The 21,956-nt window shown below is 41.7% G+C and overlaps 1 protein-coding gene and 2 long non-coding RNA genes across 3 annotated transcripts in view; 2 read left to right on the top strand and 1 right to left on the bottom strand.

Annotated features, from left to right (window-relative positions):
- SLC26A4 (solute carrier family 26 member 4) overlaps positions 1-7,644 on the top strand; it is a 48,870-nt gene extending 41,226 nt beyond the window's left edge. The window contains exons 19-21 of the mRNA XM_031454686.2: positions 742-887; positions 2,705-2,788; positions 4,863-7,644. Of these exons, the coding sequence (XP_031310546.2) occupies positions 742-887; positions 2,705-2,788; positions 4,863-4,886 (254 nt within the window). The 3' untranslated portion in view covers positions 4,887-7,644. The remainder of the gene's footprint in view (positions 1-741; positions 888-2,704; positions 2,789-4,862) is intronic.
- Positions 1-21,956, bottom strand: part of LOC116153949 (uncharacterized) — a 47,429-nt gene that overhangs the window by 21,742 nt on the left and 3,731 nt on the right. The window lies entirely within an intron of this gene.
- On the top strand, positions 9,831-15,840 carry LOC135321716 (uncharacterized). The gene is made up of 3 exons (XR_010381743.1): positions 9,831-11,034; positions 12,285-12,413; positions 15,490-15,840. It is a non-coding gene; the product is annotated as an uncharacterized LOC135321716 (long non-coding RNA).

A 21,956-nucleotide genomic window follows, 5' to 3' on the forward strand; every position in this document is an offset into this window, starting at 1 on the left:
TCTGTCCTGACAGCAGTGCAGGATCCATGGGGAGAATTACCATGCAGAGATCAGAGACAGAGATGACAGACCCCTTAGAACTAGAGGAACTTCCAGGTATGAGTCTGTGTCTATGTGCAAGTGTTCATGTGTAGGAAAATACTAGAGTTTAGGCTGAGTTTTCTAGAAGAATAGAGATAAAGATTCTTGCATAAGTGATTTATTGAGATACACTCTGGAAAATTCAGGAAGGAGCAAGGGGAGTAGGATAGGACAGGGAACGAAGACAAAGACATGGTTTCAGAATTTACCTTAGCCCAAGTCCATGGGAGCACACAGCAGGAAAAGCACCAGATGGTCACCCCTCCTCGAGGTCAGGGCGCTGGCCCTTGTACCTCCGTATCAGTCAGTCAGTGGCTGCAGGCCACCCCAAGGGGGTGGTGTAACCCCCCAGGTCCTGAAAGAAAGTTCTCTAGAAAAGGGCACAGCTGTGAACCATCAGCAGCCAGACCCAGGGCAGCTGGAGAATGAGTCCCCGGCAGAGGGGATGTGGCTGGGGAAACGAGGCCGTCTCCTACAGCCAGTTAGGGTATAGCCATTCCATAGGCTACTGGAAAAGAAACTCTGTTTAGAGCAGGCTCACATTTTGGAAATGAGAAAAAAACAAAACAAAAAACTAAAAAGAGGAGGAACCACAACTTACTATTGGTTGGCATTACAAAAATGTCTTTTCTTAGAGACTAAACATTCTTTCTTTTGAAGATCATGTGATAGAAAAGCTGGAGAAATGTGGCTTCTTTAATGACAACATTAGGAAGGACATATTCTTCCTGACCGTCCATGATGCTGTCCTCCATCTACAGAGCCAGGTTAAATCCCAAGAGGTTCAAGATTCCATCTTAGAAACAGTAAGCATTCGACCTTTCTATGTATGTGTCTTTCCTAAACTATAATGCTTTCTGTAAATGGCAAAAATTCCACAAATCTAGGTTTGAATCCCAGGCTACTGGGATTTCAAGCCATCTACTTGACTTCTTATAGCCTCAGTTTTCTCATCAGTAAAATGGGAGTAAAAACATGCACCTTTGCTGGGGAGCGACAAAGACTAAATATGACAGTTTATAGGAAAGTAACTGGTAGTACCTAGTATGTATTAATTCTCCAACGTGTGAGTTTACTAATAAAAGTGGGCATTAGCTATAGTGACTTGAGAATATAGGCACTGAATCTTGGATCTTCTGTAATTCGTATATAAACTGCATTTTAAATTCTCAGCAGTCTGGAAACTCTCAATTATAAATGTCTCTAAATAGGATCCATTAGGTGTAAGTGACCTTTGAAAAACCAAAAAAAAAAAAAAAAAAAAAAAAAAAAAATTAAAAGCCATCGATCAGCCCAGAATTAACCGTTCCCCACAAAACAAAATAGACCGCGATTTCCCACAGGCCTCCGTATTTTGTCGTTTCTCCTGTAAAACAGCCAGGAGAGTTGAGCATTCTGGTGTGGGTCACTGGGCTGGGCCTACTGCCTGGTACAAGAGCCTCATCTCACCATGAATTTGAGAAACTAAAACAAATACTTTATAAAAATAACAACAATAATTATTATTCCAGTGACACAGCCTACTGTAGTTTAAATTGCTTTCCTTTTTTTTTTCTTTCCTCCAAGTAGGATAAGTAGAGTCTTACTGTAGTTGGGAAGTTAATATTTGAAGTAAAACTAATTTAGAAAACAATAATACATTCTTCTTAGCTATTTTTAGTGAAGAGATTGTTCTGCTTAATGCTATTGGAAAAAATACTAGTCCTAAATACCAAAATGTGGATCTTAAATACAAAAACAAAAATAAAACTACACGCAAGATGCTCAGCTTTGAAAACTCATAAACTTTTTTTTAATCTAACTTAAAATTCTCTAACCCGTTTATAACAACAGCAAAGCAGGATCATATAAAGAGAACTGGGTTATTTATTTGCTTTTTTTGGGGTAGGAGTAACTAGGGATTTTTTTTTTTAATGGAGGTACTGGGGGTTGAACCCAGGACCTCGTGTATGCTAGGCATGCACTCTGCCACTGAGCTATGAGCTCCCTCACTGCTTATTTATTTGTGAGATGAAAAGTAGCTAAGAAGCATTTTGAAATGTCACTCTTGCCTTGATACACATTTAGAGTTGCTCCGGGGATATCCTTTACACATAGGACAAAGTCCAGGTTGCTGCTGGTTTTACAAACTACTGTTAAACAACAGCAGAACTTTCCCAAACAACCTACTTGGTCCATACATGTTGGTTTCCACCTCCAATAAAATTAAGCCCCACCCAATTCAACCTGAGACTGTTTATTGTCATCAGTCACGAACCCTTCCCCGGGCATTCACTGCATCCTCAGTGCTGTACTGAGTGCTGTTAGCTTAGCCATTGAAAGAAAAACACCACTGACTGCTGACTCGTTTAGGCAGACGGGGTGACTCGTTAAGAGGCATGCACTTCAGAGGTTGGGGAAGAGAGCTGCAAGGGAGGTTCAACAATGGAGAGCGATACCAGTTCACACCTGATGTGAAGAAATGATAAGGGGAAAATTCTAAGTGGGAAATAGAAAAGGACAAGAGAGCTGAAAAGGACTTTGAAGTACAGATTGCAGATGAGAGGCACCAGCAAAACATTCTTAGTACCAAGTGAGTTGACGCTATTATACTTCCAATAAATACTCTCTGTGTTCTGTCAAGATCACCCTCATCCAGGACTGTAAAGATCCTCTTGAGTTAATGGAAGCAGAGCTGATTGAAGAAGAACTTGATGTCCAAGATGAGGTATGATCATTATTTTCTTTCAAAGAAAATACTTTGGATTAAATAGAATAATACATGTAGTGACTATGTCTGATAAAAACTACTCAGGGAAAATAATTGTTAAAAAAATTCTAAGAGGATGGCTTCATTGAACGGGGAAAATAGAAAACAAGAATTCTCCTTTGAAGATATTAAGTACCTGGGGGGACCTTTTGCCGCAGGCATACAGGTGTGATCAGTATCTAGAAGCAGCCAACACGCTGGTCCTGACTTTATACAGACGCCTCACATACTTTCTCTTCCAGAGACCTAAGGTCCGTGGGATAGGAGAAAGGTGAATAGTGGGAATTTTTAACCCAGGAGTTTCTTAAGCTTCAGAAACAGTACGTGAGGAACAGGAACCTCATGACCTTTCTTTATCTGACTAATAATGGCTTAAAAAAGAGACTCTCACAATTTCCAGGCTGATTCTGTGTATTTCTGATGTTCTTGGGGCTTCAGACTATTCCTAGGAAACCTGAATGAAACTTCCAGTATCTGAGTGAACTTTGTGGCTCCATCATTCAGTGAAATGGGACCAAAAAAGAAGAGCATAGAATTTTAAAGTTGAAAGAAGTCTTAGAAGTCAAATAGTCCCATACCCTGGGCCATGCTGAAATCTCTCCCACCTCATCCCTAAGGTTATTACCTCAGCCTTTGTGTGAACATTTCCAGATATTGGCAACAAGTAGCTTTTCAAGGGAGTTTGTTACACAATTGAAAGTCTCCAAGTGTTCATTGTGCTTGCAAATTAGACTCAGTCTTTCTCCAATGACCACCCAGTAGACTGAGACCCTTTGTGTTGCCTTCTCTGAACAGCCCTTAAATATCTGAGAGGAGCTCTCATGTCTCCAGCAGACTCCACCGCACGCGAGACTCCTCCAGTTCTTCACCGTTCCTCATAGACATGAAATTTGTCAATCCATCCCCGGTCAAGAAGGGGACACAAAACCTCACATAGGGTCAACTATGACCTACCTTGATCTCATCAAGATACTGCCATTACTGCGACTTAAAAACAGGTTTATTTTCATAATAACTACATCAGAATCTCTGCTTCTATTGAGCAGGGGTCAACAAAAGACTTGGGCATTTTCACATGAACTGTGGTCTAGCTGGGCTCCCCCATTTATATTTATGTGATTGGCTTTGACCCTAATGCAGAACTACAAATTCTCCTGCTAGATTACAGCTTATTGGTTCCACTTTATTGGCATTATTTTGAATTCTGAATCTATCATCCAGCATATTAAATATACACCCTACGGGTGCCATATGCAAATTTGGATAGGCAGGCCTTCTCTGACTTATTCTACTTCCTGATAAAAATGTTGAAAAGAATAACATTCAAACTGCAATGATAAAATCAGGCAGCGAGGATGATAGGCAGAGAAGATTTTTATGGGAGAAATATACTACTGGAGGTTCTGCATTTAGTCCATCAGCTTACTGAGCCCAGAAATGTCATTATTGAGCTGGGAAGTCCTTCCAGATTCAGTAGCTTATGACTGAGGATACAGGGCCAACTTAGCTGAGTAAAAACTCATACATCAAAATTGGAATTTAAGAAGTTGCCACACTATAAAAGCATTTTTGATGCTGCATAAAATCATGATTCAGGTAGGGTTCCTGTACATAGGGATGCAGTATGGCAGAGTGGTTTTAATGGTATGGGCTTTAGAACCAGACAGATTTGAGTGCTTCTGCAACATACTGGCTAGGTAGCCCAGGGCAAATTACTTACCCTGTCTTCACTTTAGTTTTTCATGTTTTTCACAGAGTTATGAAAATTAATAGGTGCATGTATAGTAATAAAATGGTGTCTTGTACATAATATAATTGTTCAAGAAATAGTAATTATTGCTTTTAAAATACATCCAGTTAAAGTATGATGAGGTACAAAATGAAGTTTTTACCCTTCTTTTATTGTGATGCTGTACACCTAAGATGAGTATATGTAAGCAACCAACAGTACAAAAACATAGTTGCAAAAAAAGTAAGGTAGACTTAAAGAGAATTCAGTTGCATCAAGGCTGTTTCCCCTTGGCTTTCACAGGCTATGCGAAGACTTGCTTCCTGAAACTGGGCTCAGGAGGTCATGCTAAGCCAGGACTGGAAGGCAAAAGTTACCTACCACGTAATTCTATGCAAATATTTTCTGCATTGACTATTTTCTTTGAACTTGAAGCACTCATTCGTTTTCTGTTCTATTTTTTTAAACTCTTGGATTTTTCTTTTTAACCTCTCAACCATTGAAAGAGAAGCGCTAAGTTTGTTTCGAGGCTTTATTTATAATATGAGTAGCTTACTTCTAAAATGTGCAAAATGGTGAGGAGAATTTAGCAACGTCCAGGACCTGCTGATGTTCTGCTGCTGTTCCCCACCACGGACTTGCCAACAGTGTTCGCGTGGGTGCGCGTGTACCTCCCTGCAGCTGGGGCAAGAGTCGCCCAACAGCCTCTGTGGACAGGTGAGTCAGGAGTGATTATCCTACAGAAAATTCTATTTCTGACTGACCTTGAGACCCATGAGCTGCACTGATCACAGTGTAAGGTCACGATGAATAAATGCTGAACTATAATTACTAATGTACTTATCAATACATGCCTTTAAAAATCCCTCTTGGTAAGTACAAAAATAAATTTTTTAATGCGTATTTGGTTAGTGCTTAATAATGAGGTATTACTATATATGTTACCAGATATGTAACCAGAATTCAGAATAAAGGAAATGGTTCACTTAAAAGCTACAGAACTGGGCTGATAACATTTTAGAAATATTGACTCAGAGAAGTGAAGTGATAAGATTACTGTAGTTTACAGAAACCATTTTTCAATATGATAATAGTCAAGCATCACAAGTGTCAATGAAAAATCAAGTAACAATCAAGCTAAGAAAAAAAGAAAAGAGAATTTTATTTCAGCCAAATTGAGGCTTATAACCTGGGAAATAGATTCTGAGAAGCTCTGAGAACTGCTCCATTGATCAGGAGTTAGAGATGCAGTTTCATACATTTTTTGGAGACAAATTATTTATGTACCATATTGACAGATTAGCATTGTATGCAGTTTATCAAAAACCATCTGTTAGTGAGTTATGCATATACAGAACAAGCCTTTGGTAAATGTGACCCCCTGTATGACATGAAAAAGAAATATTAACCACAGAATTACAATGCTGGCATCTGAAGAAAAGGGACGAACTATTCTCAAAGATTGATTTCATCCTCCTGCTTTGAGGATGTCTGGTTAATACATTATGTAGATGAATAGTGCACACCGGGATAGGCCGACCACAAAGGGGGAATGTCATTTGTCTTTCTTTCTGTCTTAGTTTGATTGTCCTGCCATAGAAAATTTATGATTTTTCCCCATCACTAGTAAGATCAACTAAAATATATGACAGACTATCTTTAGTTCAAAAATGCAGTTTGCTTTATCTTAGTTTATAGAAATTGTCATTACGTAGAGATATATTTAAGCATGGTCTATTTAAAATCCAACACAAGAATTGTTATTTGGAACAAAAATCAGTTTTGATATGTTTATGACTGGTGATTGAAACAAGTTTATATTTTTCTATAAAATTTTAGCAGGATGTGAAGTGATCTTTAACTGATTCTAACTACCTTTCAAAAAAAAAATCTAAAAAGCAAACTGCCTATATTGGTTAAGATAAAACATTCTAAATGAACTCAGTATCAAAGGAAAAAACTTAGTTTGGAATATACACATTGAAAATATGTAAGTTTAAAAAAAATCCGTATGTTAGGCCAGAATATTTTTTACTTGATCATTTCTGAGTGCCAACAATTTTCAGGCATTGAATATGATGACAATGTATACGGCTTTGGTCCTCTGGACTGGTCTCATATATTTCACACTAGAGAGAACGAAGTTGTACTTTTCTAGAGAAAAATACTCAGGTCCCCAACTAAGACAATGTCTTAACTTGACTGAGAACTACATTGTACCTTTGGCAGATGTGTGAAATTCCCAAATGTGTTTGGCTGTCCAAAGACAGCATGTCTTATCTCTGTTTTTCTTCTTAAACACAATCAGAAATAAGGTCTCCGTCTACTTCTGGAGGAGTATCATTAGTGATCATATCAAACTGGTTGACTAAAAGAATCTCATCGTCCTCTCCATCCCCCTTCCCATACTACATATTGGAATTGCAGGAAGTCGTAATGGGCTGTGGTGTTCTAACAGTCTTTCATGCTCATGGGTTACAATGTCTTTAATTGATGTGGAACAGATTTCTCCCCCTGTTGGGTACAGCGTAACCAGGATTATAACACTATCTCATTTTCACAGTTATACCTGCTTACAAGGGCGACAAATCATATCTCTAAAGAGTGAACATAATAGTCTTGCAGAAAATGGATGAATACCTCTGTTCAATAGAGGAAATATGCACTGCTCATTTTTTTTTTTAATTAGTTGAAGGAAATACCAAAGTTACATTTCAAAGGCTAGAGTTTTGTAAAATCTTGGGTCTGTCTGTGGCTACGTAAGACCACAGTCTATTTGACTTGTTTCCCAAGCACACTCTAGAAATACTATCTCTTCCATGTATCTTGTGAATAGTAAACATACTTTTAATTCTGTTTGTCAATGAAAATTTTACTTGAAATTAAAGCTTTTGTTATATTTTTAACCTGTAGAATATGATTCCAGTATTGTATATGAATTTCAATAACAAGTGGAAAAAGTCAAATCATGTACATTTGGAAATATTTGTGCATATTTTTTGAGATGTAGTGTTGCCTTTTAAACTACTCTGATGTGTCCTTTCTGAACAAAACTATTAAATATAGTAAAAATGCTAAATTTTAAGTGTGCCACTACTTTTTCTTAATTGGCATATAGTTGATTTATGATATTATATTAGTTTCAACATAGTGATTCAAATTTTTTATACATTATACTCCATTTAAAGTTATTGTAAAATATTGGCTATATTCCCTGTGTTGTACAACAGATCCTTGTAGCTTATTTTATACATAGTAGTTTGTACCTCTTATTTCCCTACCCCTATCTTACTCCTCCTCCTTTCTCTCTCCCCACTGGTAACCACTAGTTTGTTCAATATATCTGTGTGTCTGTTTCTATTTTGTTATATTCATTTGTTTATTTTTTTAGATTCCATGTATAAGTGGTAACATACAGTTTTTGTCTTTCTCTGGCTTATTTCACTAAGTATAATACCCTCCTGGTCCATCCATGTTATTGCAAATGGCAAAATTTCATTATTTTTTATGACTGAATAGTATTCTATTGGAAATTTATGTGTGTGTGTGTATGTTGTATATATGTATATGTATACACAACACATCTTTATCCATTCATATATTGATGGACACTTAGGTTGCTTCCACATGTTGGCTATTGTAAATAAAGCTGCTGTGAACATTGGGGCGCATGTATCTTTTCAAATTAGTGTTTTTGTTTTCTTTGGATATATATCCAGCAGTGGATTTGCTGGATCATATGGTAGTTCTATTTTTAGTTTTCTGAGGAACCTCCATACTGTTTTCCACATGGCTGCATCAATTTATATTCCAACAGTGTATAAGGGTTCTTTTTTTCTCCACATCCTCACCAACATTTGTTAACTTTTTGATGACAGCCATTCTGGCAGGTGTGAGTTAATATCTCGTGGTTTTGATTTGCATTCCTCTGATGATTGACGACACTGGGCATCTTTTCATGTGTCTGCTGGCCATCTGGATGACTTCTTTAGAAAAATGTCTATTCAGGTCTTCTGCCCATTTTTTGACTGGGTGGTTTGTTTTTTTGATACTGAGTTGTATGAGTTGTTTATATATTTTGAACACTAACCCTTTATCGGTCATATCGTTGCAAATACATTCTCCCATTCAGTAGGTTTTCATTTTGTCAGTGGTCTCCTGTGCTGTGCAGTGTGTCAGTACTCGGTAATCAGTCATCATTTTGATGTATTCTTTATAGCTCTACTTTCATCTGTTTGTGTGTGATTTCTTTTTGTAAAGACTTAATGTCCCCAGTACCTCTATTAAAAATAAATAAAAACCTAATTACCTCTTCCCCCACCAAAAAAAAAAAAAAAAGACTTAATGCAATAAATGATGGTACAAATATCTAAGTTCAATCTTGTAATTCTTACCCAAATATTTCCAGCTTATTTTTTACTTCATTATTTTAAGCAAAATTTTCTCTCTGGTGCGACATACACATAAAAATGTTACAAAGTGTAGCATACCGCATGAAGAATTTTCACAAAACAAGCACACCAGTATAGCTAGCACCCATATCAATAAGCAAAACATAACTAGCACCCAGTTTTTTCTACTATATGCCTAGCCCTCTGCATTTCCATACATATTTTAGAAGAGCCTCTCAATTTCTAGCAATCATAATTCTTAGTGTATTTTCTAGAATTAGCAAAAATTTTCATCAGGGACCAATGACACTCAACTTAAAAATTAAATGAAATAATACATGTTGAAACCTACAAAAATTAATCATGGTTATATCTTACTAGATGATATAAAATACAAAAGCAACATGATTTTTATCTTTGTGTGGTTTTTTAAATTAGAAATGTAAATTTCAACTTGTCTGCCTCATGAACTTTCAGGGCGGGACTCCTGAGTTGAAGTCAAGTTGTGTCTTCTTGGAACTGAGATGTGTCCAGGCACTGACACTGATGGGCCAGGCTAAATAGAAGTCTGTGTAATGACTGAGAAGCCTCCTGGGCTAGAGATACTCATTCTAAAGCAAGAAGGAGCAGACTTAAAGAGCTGACCCAGTAACAAGGCTGAGTTGTTGGTGGACGGGGTGATTGGGGGTAATACCGTGCCTGTCATTCTGGAGTATGTTCTAAGCCAGATCTCACGTTTGGGTCCTATGAAGAAATGAAGCTGTAAAAATATAATCCAAAAAAGCTGCTTTACCAAGATCCCTATAAAAGGATGGGGCACATGCAATACTCTTGGCAACCATTATAACAATATAATTCCAAAGACAAAGACAAAGGAAGGCATTCTGCCCTAGTCTCCAGGCACACCTAGAGCTCTGGAGATACCTCAGGTCTTAACGATGGTCCCCTGAAAGAGTGCATGGAGGACAGCAGTCCTTAGTAGAACGGACTTGCTCATGAACACGTCAGGCACTTACTGGAACTTCCAGAAATATTTGGGGCTTAGACCTGTGTGAACAGATGAGATGAGAGTCAGTAAATCAGGGCTTGTTTCCATTTGCATCCAGCTGGGTTCCTAAAGGAAGTTTGGTTTCATTTAGAATAGGAAGCATTTATCATGCAAACAATATAACAAATGCCACATGAACTTGAATCATATGAACTTCAGTTCCACAGAAAAGCCACATAAAGACAAATAGCGAGAAAGAATGGGAGAGAAAAATAAAAATGATGAGGGAGGAAGGAAAGGAAGATAAAAAGGAAAAAGATTAAAGAGCCACTGATGAAGAAAATGGCGCCAGAGAAGGTAGGTAAATAAGAAAGGGGGAATTAGAAAAGAAAAAAGAAAGGGTGAATTAATTGAAGAAAGAGAAAAAAGGAAGGCTAAAATGAAGGAGAGAAGAGACAGGAAATCAGGGAAAAGCAGAAAGGAATGATGAGGGAGAGAATCTGGTAGTAGAAAAAGAAAATTCAAACAGGGGATTGGTTGCAATACAATCATATCATTTGAGAACTCAAGAGTATTTAGCAACGCTCCCTCTACCACACATCACACCATCTCCTGAATTCTAGGTCCCCCCACTTGGTCCTATTTTTTTCCTCCATAATAGTTACCACCTTCTAGTATGCTCTATAACCCACCCAGGACTGCTTATTTTCTCTCCCTGCCTCCTCCCTTGTGCTAAAACAGAAGCTCCACCAGGGAAGGGATCTTTGTTTTATTCCTGGACAGATTCCAAGCTCTAGAAGAGTGAGGAGTACCAGGAGCACAGCAGATGACTGGTACTGTTGGAAAACTGAATTCAGCTGCAGTGATGCTGAGTAAAGGCAGCATGGTTTGAGGACGGCAGTCACCTGAGTAAACAAGACATCCAGTTTCCTGGGCCTTCGGCCCCCTTCCTATGGCCTACCACAACTCACCTGCCCGTCTGCCTGCTCTCCCTGCAGGTCTCCAGAAAAGCAGCTGGGGATTCACCTGGATGCTCACAGAGCTCCAAGGAGCTGAAGGCCCTTCTAGACTCTGCACTCATTTTGCATCTGCTAAGGTAGCCCACTTCATCCCTTTTTTCAGGAACATCTTTAAGTCTAGACACAGAGGAACTGTTTTTGCATAAGATCTAGCTTAAAGGCCAGTCCCAATGCACTGTTTTAGATCAAGTGCTTCAGTGTTCTGAGTCCCTCCCCATTACGCTTAAAAAAGAAAAAAAAAAAAACACTTTTACTTTGAAATGATTATAGATTCACAGCAATCTGTATGGCACAGCTCCCACGCACCCTTCACCCAGCCTCCCCCAGTGTTAACATCGTGCATAACTACAGTATAGTATAAAACCCTGGAACCTGGCATTGGTATACACCATAGGGCTTATTCACAAGTCACCATGCATGTGCGAAGCTCTATGCAATTTTATCCCAAGTATAGCTTTACGTAAACACCACCACGATCAAGATGCACAGCTGTGCCATCAGCACAAGACTCCTCCCGAGGGCCCTTTTAAAAAAGCCCGCCACGTGCAGATACACCTTTCCACGTCACACCACTCCCAGACTCCCTGTGACCGACAAGGACATTCTGAGTTGCAGAAGCACCTCTGATACTACACTTCCTGAGGCCAGGATAGGCTGACTGCCTAATATGCCAGTTTAGACTTTGTCTGCAATTTTCTCCAGTTTCACTCATGACTATCCCAGTCATGGAGGAGTTCTAGGCCGCACAGGAGGAGGATCTAAAGGTCACCCTCTGAATGTAAAAGAAAGATACAAGTCCTTGACCAACCAGAGCTACAAGGTGGTGGAGACGCTTCAGGATGGAGACCACGTAGGGTTCTTGTCCTAGTCAGTTCAGACTGCTGTAACAAATTGCTATAGGTCGAACGGCTTAAACAACAAACATTTCTATTTACTTCTCATAGTTCTGGAGGGTAAAGGTCTGAGACCAGTGTGCCAGCATAGGCAGGTTCTTGGGGAATGCCCTCTTCTGGTTTACAGAGGGCGCTCAGAGGGTGTCCTCACCCAGCTAGCTCTCTACCTGCAAGGCACTCATCCCATTGTGAGGGCTCCACTACCTCCCCAAGACCCCGTCTCCAAATACCATCACTTTGGGACTATGGTTTCAACATGTAAGTTTGGGGGAGGGATACAGTTAGTTCACTGAAGCTCTCTGCAAGGCACCTGTGAGCTAGGGGACACGACTACACACTGAGGATGGGTCCTGCTCTCTGTGTGTTGATCAGAGCAGGCAACCCTACCCCTTTCAGGTGAATTCACTTCCTAGCTCATCACTTTGTGATTTCAGGATCCTTTAACTCATTCCTCCAAGCCTGTATCATATACGGGCATCCTGCTATACCCTGGCACAGAAGTATTCAGGTGAAGAGAGGTCTGGACCATTGGAACACACTTGTGTGCCCACGACCTTTCTCCGGTAAGCTCCCAATAAAGTGGGTAAGGGAAGGCAGTGGTGGGAAACGAGGTTGGGTGGTAGACTGGGGCCAGATTACGAGAGACCTTGTATGTTACATTAAGGAGCTTGGATTTTATCCTCTACTCTGGTAAGAGATAAAGGCAAAATGGCTGGGTTACATTACCTAGCTAATCCAATCAGCTGACTTGGATACCTAGAAATAAATTCAGGAGAAATTAAAGTAGAGATGAATGCAGCTTTTGTTGTTTGGTTTCCAAGGACAGGGAAACAGATGAAAGATTAGCTTTTGTGACTTAGAAATAAAAACCTTGTTCCATGGATGTAATTTTTATTTCCCCAGTTTACCCCTTTAAGACAATACTAGTATTCTGTTATCTATCTGAGACATTACTTTTATGATTAGGAAAGTATGTGCTGTGTTAAAACACTGAAGGCAGAAGCAGATACTGATTCAAGTTTGTGGCATTAATGTTCCATCACAGACACGTTATACTGTTTCTTATGCGGGAGCTGCTGTCTTTTCTGGTTTTACTTGCTGGTTAAAAAAACAAAGGAACTTCTGGTGCCTAAAACAAAGGACGAAGTGATTGCTTAATATTTCTGTTTAAACTAGTTATTAAATGTCTGTGACAAAATACAAGGTCTGGCACACAAGCATTCTGTGCTTGCTGTCACCTCCTCCCAAAGGACCGAAGGCTTCCACCCTGTGGGGGTGAGGCCCGCTCTGCTCTCCGCACCGGGTGGCAGAGACGCAGCCAGCAGACACGCAGTGTGACAAGGCTCAGGATAAAATCTATACTCGGGGGTAGAAACCACACAGAGGCCAGATTTGCCTGCTTAAATAGCTGGGACCAATTTCTTTTTTTAGTTTCACCTGTCTTTTTTTTTTTTTTTTTTTTTTTCTTTTTTAATCAGGGCACATGCTTCTCCATCAGTTCCTTATTGAAGTGCCTCTTCAGTGACAGGCAGGGAACTAGAGGCTGGGGCTACAGTAAGTGGTAAACAAAATAAGAGACCATCTCTATTCTCAGGAGACAGAGTCTAATGTGGGAGATGGTTGATCAGCAGGTAAACATCCCAATAAAGATACGCTGACTGCTTGTGGTGGGGGCTTGAAGGCGACAAACAGAGGGCCTTGCGTCATGGAGAATGACACAGACCTGGGGGGAAACTGTCCAAGCTGGGGACAGCAGAGGGAAGAGCCCTGAGGCAGGAACAATCTCAGCTGAGAAGCAGTCATTTGGGACTGAAAGATCAGCAGGACTGAGGAGGCTGCCAACGCAGGGTCCTAAATACTCAAGGCTTTGTAACCGGAAGGCACTGAAAGGCCTTAAACTAGGGGAGATACGGCCAGTTTTGTGTTTTTGTAAGATTACTCTGGGAGATGTACAGACTTGTTTGTTTTCACATGTGGAGAGCATCTCTCAAGGAATCACACAGGCTCTGGTCATGTCGGTTGCCTACAGGAAGAGGAGCTGGGAGATGGCTGGGGGCAAGGGCGGGAGGAAGAAGGCCTCCTGGAGACCCTTTATTCACATCTGATTTTGAGGGTATTGTCGGTATTTTAATACTGGACGCAGGAACAGGAAGAAAGCTATTGCAGACGTCCAGGACAAATCGGAGACATACTGACAAAAACCTGGTGATCAGACTGTGGGAGTGAGGGACGAGGGAGGAATGAAGATGATTTCTGTTTTTGGATCTAGGATTAAGCAACTAAGTAGATGATAACTGAAACTGGAGAGAGCTGAAGAGGATCAGCTTGGGGACACTGGCAGCTCCAGTTTCTAGTTAGAAGAAGCTTGGGGGGTGGCTATCTAGTTGGAAGTAGAGGCTAGAAGAGATCTGTTTTAAATACTGACTTTGCAGAGCATTTCTGTCAGCCAGGGCATGTTGGATTATATGTGGTAACCGAAGATACACGCACATGGACACACCTGAGAACTAAAAAAAGAGCAAAAACCTCAGTGACTTACACAACAAAGGTCTTTTTTTGTTTGTTTTTCCCTTCTTGCTCAACATTTGCTGCATGTTCAAGTGACTCCCTGGGCAATTTTTTCCCACGTAATGGCTCAGCATTCTAGGCTGCTTTGATTTTAGGCATCTATGTCTTGATAAATGATAAAACCTTGTAATAAAGAAGGGAAAAAAAGACAACAAGGAGAATTGTGCACCTAATCTTAAATATGTCCACCCAGAAGCAATACGTATAATTTTCACTTACATATCAGTGGCCAAGGTAAGAGCTACAGCCAAGTCTACCTTCAAGGAAGTGGATAAATAAAATCCTCTTATATAAATAAATATGATGTCTAGGAGAGGAAGGAGAGTTCACAGTACTGGTGCGCTCTAGCAATGCTTACTACACGTAAGAACGAAAACACTTCGAGTCTGTATCAGGAGAGTGAGGGTGGAGGTTACAAGGAGAGGTGGAACCTGGGCCATCAGTGAGCACCCACCACCCTCCACGTCTGCCACGCCCTATTCAGTGCTGTGTTTTGTGTGTGGAGAAGACTCAAGAATCCCAATTTTGGACACATTAAATTCAAGATGCCTCTATCCAAGCAGACGTGTCAAATAAGCAGCTAAATCAGGTCAGAGGACAGGTCTGGGCTGGAGATATAATTCGGGAGATTAAGAACTATAGTTGGATATGAGAGTATGAAGTCCACGCGAGTGGTCCGGGCTGATGTGCTTGGGCGAAAGACTGTCTAAGGAAGATGTAAAGAGGATAGTTGGACAGAACCCTGCTGACGAAGAAATGAAAGGGGAGACTGAGAAGAATCAGAGAGGAAGGCAGAGAATCAGGAGTGACACTGTGAAAAGTAAGGGGGAAAAGCTTTAAAAAGTATGTGCATTTCTGCTCTTATCAAAGCAAACTCCTCCATGTGTGTGGTGAAGTCCCACCCTCTTCTGCACCTCAGTTCCTCTCTCTCCTGAATCTTATCTATTAGCACTTACACCTGCTCCAGTGACTGTGAGAGGTGAGCAGGCAGGCTTACTGACCCTGCCTGATTAACAACAAGGGAAAGAAAACACCAGGCTATTAAAAAACAAGTTGTTCCTCTCTTCCCAGAGCTGGCACCTTGATTCCAAGGACGTAACCATACAACACGCCACAACTGCTGCATTGATCCCAAGGACATATCCTGATATCTCTTTCTTTGCTCTCTTCCATCTGCCAAAGTTTTTGGGCTGAGCTCCATGGGAGGAAAGAGCCAGTAACAGAAAATGATTGGCACCACCTGAGTGATGGTCACGATGGCAAAGCTGCCCAATAAAAGGCCCCGTGGCCGGATGGGGGCTGGAGCTGTCTCATCTAGCTCCCTTGCTGACGGCTCCTGCTCAAGTGTTTTTTTCTTTTTCTTTTTTTTTTTTTTTTTTGCCTTCCCCCCACCTTCTCTCTCTGATCAATAAAGCAGGTCTTTACTCCCATCCCCCGATGTTGTCCCTCTGCCTCTAGTGAGAATTCTTTCTCAACGGCAGGCAAGGACCCACAAGTTTGCGAGGGCTTGCCCACACTTTGATGGGCTTTCCCATCTGGGGTCTCTCTACCTGCCAACAGCATCTCCCATCTGATAAACAAGGCCCACCTCGTCCAGCCTCCTTTCTAACCACTGTCATGTCCTGAAGCTCCAGGCACATGGCTCTCCTCCCAGTTCCCCAACATTCCAAGTTCTTCGGTGCCTTTCCATTTACTCTTCCCTCTGCCTGGCAGGCTTTCCCCCAGGTTTTTCTAAACCTTTTCATCTTTTAAGTCTCAACTTAAATGTCATCTTCTCAAAGAGGCCTTCTTTGACCATACTCCAACCCAGTTCTCCCAGTGCCACAGCTGCCGGTCTCAGTTTGTTTGGGTGGCTATCACAAAAAAGCCATCAACTCGGTGACTTACAAACAACAAACATTTCTTTCTCATAATTCTGGAGGCTGATCAGCGTCCGGGGAGGGCCCACTTCCTGGGTCACGGCAGGTGCCTTCTCACTGTGTCGTTACATGGGAGGAATGGGCAAGGCATCCCTGTGGGGCCTCTTTTATTAGGGCACTGATCCTACTCATGAGGGCTTCACCTTAAGACCTAATCGCTTTCCAAAGGCCCCATCTCCTAATCATCACCTTGGGGTAAGGATTTCAACTTACGAATTTGGAGGGGATATGAGCCTTCAGAGCTTATTAAGTGCTTTATATCATGTTGTCCTGCTCTATTTCTTTCACAGTATTTACAGTTCTCTGAAATTAAATGTTTACATGGGTACTGTGAGTTTCACCCCACCAGAGATCAAGCTACGAGAGGACAGAAGGCAGGCTTTGTTGGGGGAGTGGTCATTTCCTCCTAAAATAACACATTTTCAGCAATTTTAAGATACTACATTGATAAAAGAGTGGTTAACAATATGATGAAAATAACATTTGCGCAGGCGGTCTGGAATTCACACCGTCATGCAGGCGGAGAAGGCAGTCAAAGGCTGGCACTTTCACAAGAGCCTGCTGCCCCGCCAATCCAAGCTGCAGGGCTCCCCACACCCCGAGCCCAGGCCCGGGGCCAGGTCACTCTGATGGCAGCAGGACCTGACTGCACCCTTGAGACACCACTGTGCTTAGAACAGTGTCAAACACACAGCAGGAGCTCAGTAATTACTGGATAAACGTTAACAGCTGCAAATGTTGCAGCCGGCTTAGAGTTCCTGCTGATAACCACCCAATGACTTTGACAGGAAGAATTTCCCTGCTCACCTCCGTGGGGGCATTTGCAGGTGGGTGTGGGCAAAATGGCTGGATTGCAGGGTGGGGAACAGAAAGGGAAGAAAGGGAGTGGAGCCAGGGGGACTGCTCTTTCTAGAAGCGTGGCTGCAAAGGGAAGAAAGAACAGGACAGTAACTACAGGATGCTAAATGAAGAGAGAGTTTTGTTTCAAAAGGTACGGACTTGAACTTTTAAAAAAATATGTCTAGAGACTAGAGCCAGCAATGAAAGAATTGGAACTGATAACTGATGGAGTCTGGACAGAAGAGATCTAGCATATATAAGGACAAAGAATTCCCTTTCCTCTGAGGTAGAAAGGAGGTAAGATGAATTGGAGGTAGGGGGTCAGGAAGCTGAAGAAGTGGGTCTGCCACTGGCTCTATTTTCTTTCTAAACAGAAAGCTCAGAAACAACTCCCCAGATTGCTCTTGTCAGTCTCTCCCCTTAACCAATATAATTCTGTCCCGTTTGTCTGCATTTCTCATCACTACCGCCCAGGTGTGCTCTATAACCTTCCCCCTGTTCTGGATGTGCCTGCAGCCCCAGACCTTTAGCTGGTTTAGGGTATGACCATGGCCAGTCTTCTAGGATTGCCCTGCTCTTGGATACCCAAACGACAAAACCTTCCATCCTAGGAAACTACAGGGATTCCAGGCTTTTATCTGATTTCTTTAAACATCAATGAGGATTCCCATTGAGTGCTTTCGCGTTTCAATCTTTATCACCTCACTTCTGTAACTCAGTTCCAATGGGTATAATAATTCAGCCCAAAGGTGGACACAGATCTCTCCCTTAACTCCCTACAATATAACTAAGATATTTTAAACAAGACTCCATTTGAAGGCTTAGGGATAACAGAAAGGAGTAACAAGAAAGAAAAGTAAGAAGGTGCTGTAACTCAAATGTCCAGCCCGTTTTGTTCTTGCTCTACCTTGAGATCATTTTCACAGATGTCAGAAGAGCACATCTACTCGCAAAAGCTCTGGTGATACTCTTTATCACATAGAAAAACTTGCAAAACGCTCTGTCTGAACTCTTCTGCACTTCCAAGTTTCTGTCTCTGTCAGCGGTTGGTTGCCTGCAAAAGTTTCCTCCCTTAGCACACAAAAATCTCAGGCCTGCAGCAAGGTCTTTCTCCAAATCACACCCTACTCAGCCTAACAAAAGCTGGAGAAACACATTTCTGCAAAACAAAAACCTCCGTTGTTAGCCAGACCTGACTGAACAATACACTGGCACTCCGTGATAACCTAATGGGAGCGTTTTTGTTTCTCTGCTGATCCTCCTGCATCAGAATCTCCTGGGGTCTGGGAATCAAACCAGAACATGTTTGACCAGTAGCTGTTCTCAAACAACTGCTTTAGGTAATTATCATGGAGCAAATGCTTAGTTTTGGGGCCGCAATATATTTATCCCTATATATGCACACTGCCTTATTACTATTACAGTTTTCTGTCTCTTCATAGAACTTTCAAACATTCGATGAAATATGGTATACATGTAGATTTTGTTTACTGTGGCTAGTGCCACCTAGTGGACATCACCTAAACAGCTTTGGGTCCAGGATTTGTATCTACCTGGCAAAGGTGATGATAAAGATGAACGTGGCCATGGCTGACAATCATTGCGTGTTTATCGCTTGTTGGGCACGGCATTAGATGGGATGCTAATCTATTTAAAGTCATTAATCTCCAAAACAACACTAAAAGGTGGAAACAACTGTCCCCATTTTGCAGAATATGGAATCCGAGACAAGGAAGGCTTGAGTGAGTTGCCTAAAGCCGCTCAGGAAATAAATGGCTGAGTTAAAATTCCGCTCAGGAAATAAATGGCAGAGTTAAAATTCCACACATTAATATATTGGGAAGTGGGTGGATGTGGATGGTGTGGTTTAGCACCTGGGAGATGACTAAAGAAGACAAGTCCTGACGGGTTCCAAGGAAGCAGCTCAGTTGCCTCCTGGGGCAACAAGAAGGGGCCAAAGAAACATCTAGCAGCAGACATTGGGCAGACAGGACTCGTTCGGAATTTCTCTGGTGCCCTAGGCAAGAATGCAGGGGGACCACGCCATCATTTTTATTGTCTTTCACTGCAAGAGATAAGCAAATATTCACAATAAATAGGCTAGGTGAAGCAGGGTGAAGACTGACCCTTTCCCTTCCTCCCCTCAAATTAGAAAGCACTGACTCTGCCCTGACAAACTAGAGTCTTTATTCCTGATGAAGGGAGAGGACAGAAGAGCCCCTCCGTGAGAAGTTCAGGGCACACAAGTTCTCATCTTTTCTCTGCTGAGTAGCCTTCAGATTCATGGTGCTCTCAAGGATTTTCTTCATCACTCAGGAAAATCAGGTCATTCCTAGAGGTATTGGTTAGCTTGGGCTGCAACAACAAAATACCACAGACTGAGTGGTTTGAACAATGGAAATTTATTTCCTTATAGTTCTGGAAGCTAGAAGTCCAAGATCTGGATGCCAGCCTGTTTGGGTTCTGGTGAGAGCTCCCTTCCCAGCCACGGGGTGCATGTGGAGGAAGAGAGAGCAAGTTCTCTGGGGTCTCTTCCAAGGGTACTAACCCTATCACAAGGGCCCCCTCTCATGACCTCATTTGATCCTAATTACCTTCTGAAGGCCCCACCTCCAAATGCCACCACATTGGGGGTCAGGACTTCAATGTATGAATTTTAGAAGGATGTAAATATTCAGTCCTTCACACGCTGTCACTGGCCCATCAAAATTCACATCCTTAGCCCATGCGAAATACACCCATGCCATCCTAACAACTCGAAAAGTCTTAGTTCATTTCAGTATCAACTCTGAAGTCTGAAGTCCAAATCTCATTCTAGAAATGACAGACAGGATTCATCCTGAGGCAAAATTCCTCTCCAGCTCACTCAAGAAGAGCTCAGGTGTGCTCTGCTGCTTGAGTTCCTTAACATTTGAAGATATGAGCTAATGTCTTCTGCTAGTCAGTGTTCTTTGCTCATTCTATTGGATGAACTACGAATACTGGTGTAATTAATTGTCACTGATTGTTTACAATTTTAGTGGTCAGTGCCATCCTATCAGTTACTATTTTTATTGTAAGCTTTTATCCAGTTATCACGTTCATTTCTGTGCAAGCACTTTAAACGTTTCTTTGACAGGGTCATATTACCTTTGATGACGTTCTTCAGTAAGTCAACAAGTATTCTGTGAGCGCCTTCTGTTATACTACTGGGTATTATGAGACTATGAATGGCCAATGGACGCTGTCCCCTGGGAGCTTGTCTTACAGGGTGGATAAAGTAAGTATGCCGCTGCTATATGAAGTAGAGAGTGATGTCTCAAAGGAAACAGTGCCTGGATGCTCTGCAGGGACAGTGATTACCAAGAGGAATGAAGGAAAGGAACATCTATGGAAGACGTGTTATTTGGCAAGCAATAAAGAGCCTTCAAGGATGTTATCTTCTTTGATCTTTTCAGGAAAACTCTCTAAGGGAAGTTTTTATTATCCCCATTTTACTGATATACAAGTTGAGCTTGAGTGATTGCCCAGTGTCATATAGGAAGGGTGGAGATGTGAATCCAGTTCTACCTGATTCCAAAGCTCACGCTCCTTCTCTACCACATGTCACCCACTGCAAGGATGAGTCAGGCAAGCCTTGATGGGGAGAGTGGCATCTGAGCAGGGGCCTTGATGGGTAGGTAGGTTTTAAGGTGGGAGTAAGAATTGCAAATCCATGCTTAGTATTTTTCTCAGCTGAGGGACAGGTGGGTGTTAAATCTACTGTCAAGAAATTGTTTTTGTTCATTTGAAACCCCAGTTCTGAGGAGGAGAGAAACTCCAAGTAGCCTTGTTCTTGAGTTTCCTGGTATTGTTTAATCTTGGATGTCTATCTTCTTCCTCATCACCCCTTTATGCAGCCAACACCATGGTCCTCCCAGTGCAAAGATTTATCCCTCCTTTCAGACATTTCTAGAATAGTATAACCTCTTCAAAACACTGTGGGAGATATAAAGCACTGGTTTCAAACTTAAATTCCAAGCCATTAATGTACTTTAACATTTTAGTGGGTCATAACCACCCTTTTTTTTTTTTTTAAGGACAGAACAGAATAGAAATAGCAGAGAGCACTGCTTGTAGAAAGGGTAAGTATAGTTTCATGACACTATGTATATGTGTGTGTTTGTGTACTGGGCTATGACATAAAATATATTTCTGATTGAGTGACAGAGATTTCTTTAACTCTAACAGGGCCTATTTACAAACCAAGTATACCAGGGAAAGCCCCTTCCAACTGGCATGGAGTGGGAGCTGGGGTGAGGGTCAGGGAGCCCTTGGACAAAAGCTTTCTCAAGTCTAGGAAACAGTATCACAGACTGCTTGCTCACAGCAATTTCAGACCCTAAGCATTCCTTCCGGAGTGAGCTGAATAGAAATGCAGAGAGAAAAACCAAGATGGTTATCTCTGAGCAGAGGAGATGGAGGGAAGAGCAGGCCTGTCCAGCTCAAAGGATATCCATGGCCAAATTTTCCTTCTCGAAAGAGAAGGCAGGCTGCAGGGCCTCTCCGGCTCAGACTCCTGCCCACGCGGGTGTACAGAGGGAGTAGGGAGAGGCCTTCCACCAGCAGTGCTCAGTCCTTGTGTCTTACTTCCTTCTTATTCCCGGAATCTGTCTGTTGCCCAGTTTTTGACGGTGTTTGGAAAGCTGGCTGCCATACTGTGGTAATATGCTGAAGCTGGGACTGTGTGGGGCTGGAGTTAAGTCAGCTAACTGAGCTTCATTTCCAGTCACTCAACTGACTCCAATATACAGAAGTCAA

The sequence above is a fragment of the Camelus dromedarius genome, chromosome 7 (genome assembly GCF_036321535.1).
Source record: "Camelus dromedarius isolate mCamDro1 chromosome 7, mCamDro1.pat, whole genome shotgun sequence".
Taxonomy (NCBI): domain Eukaryota; kingdom Metazoa; phylum Chordata; class Mammalia; order Artiodactyla; family Camelidae; genus Camelus; species Camelus dromedarius.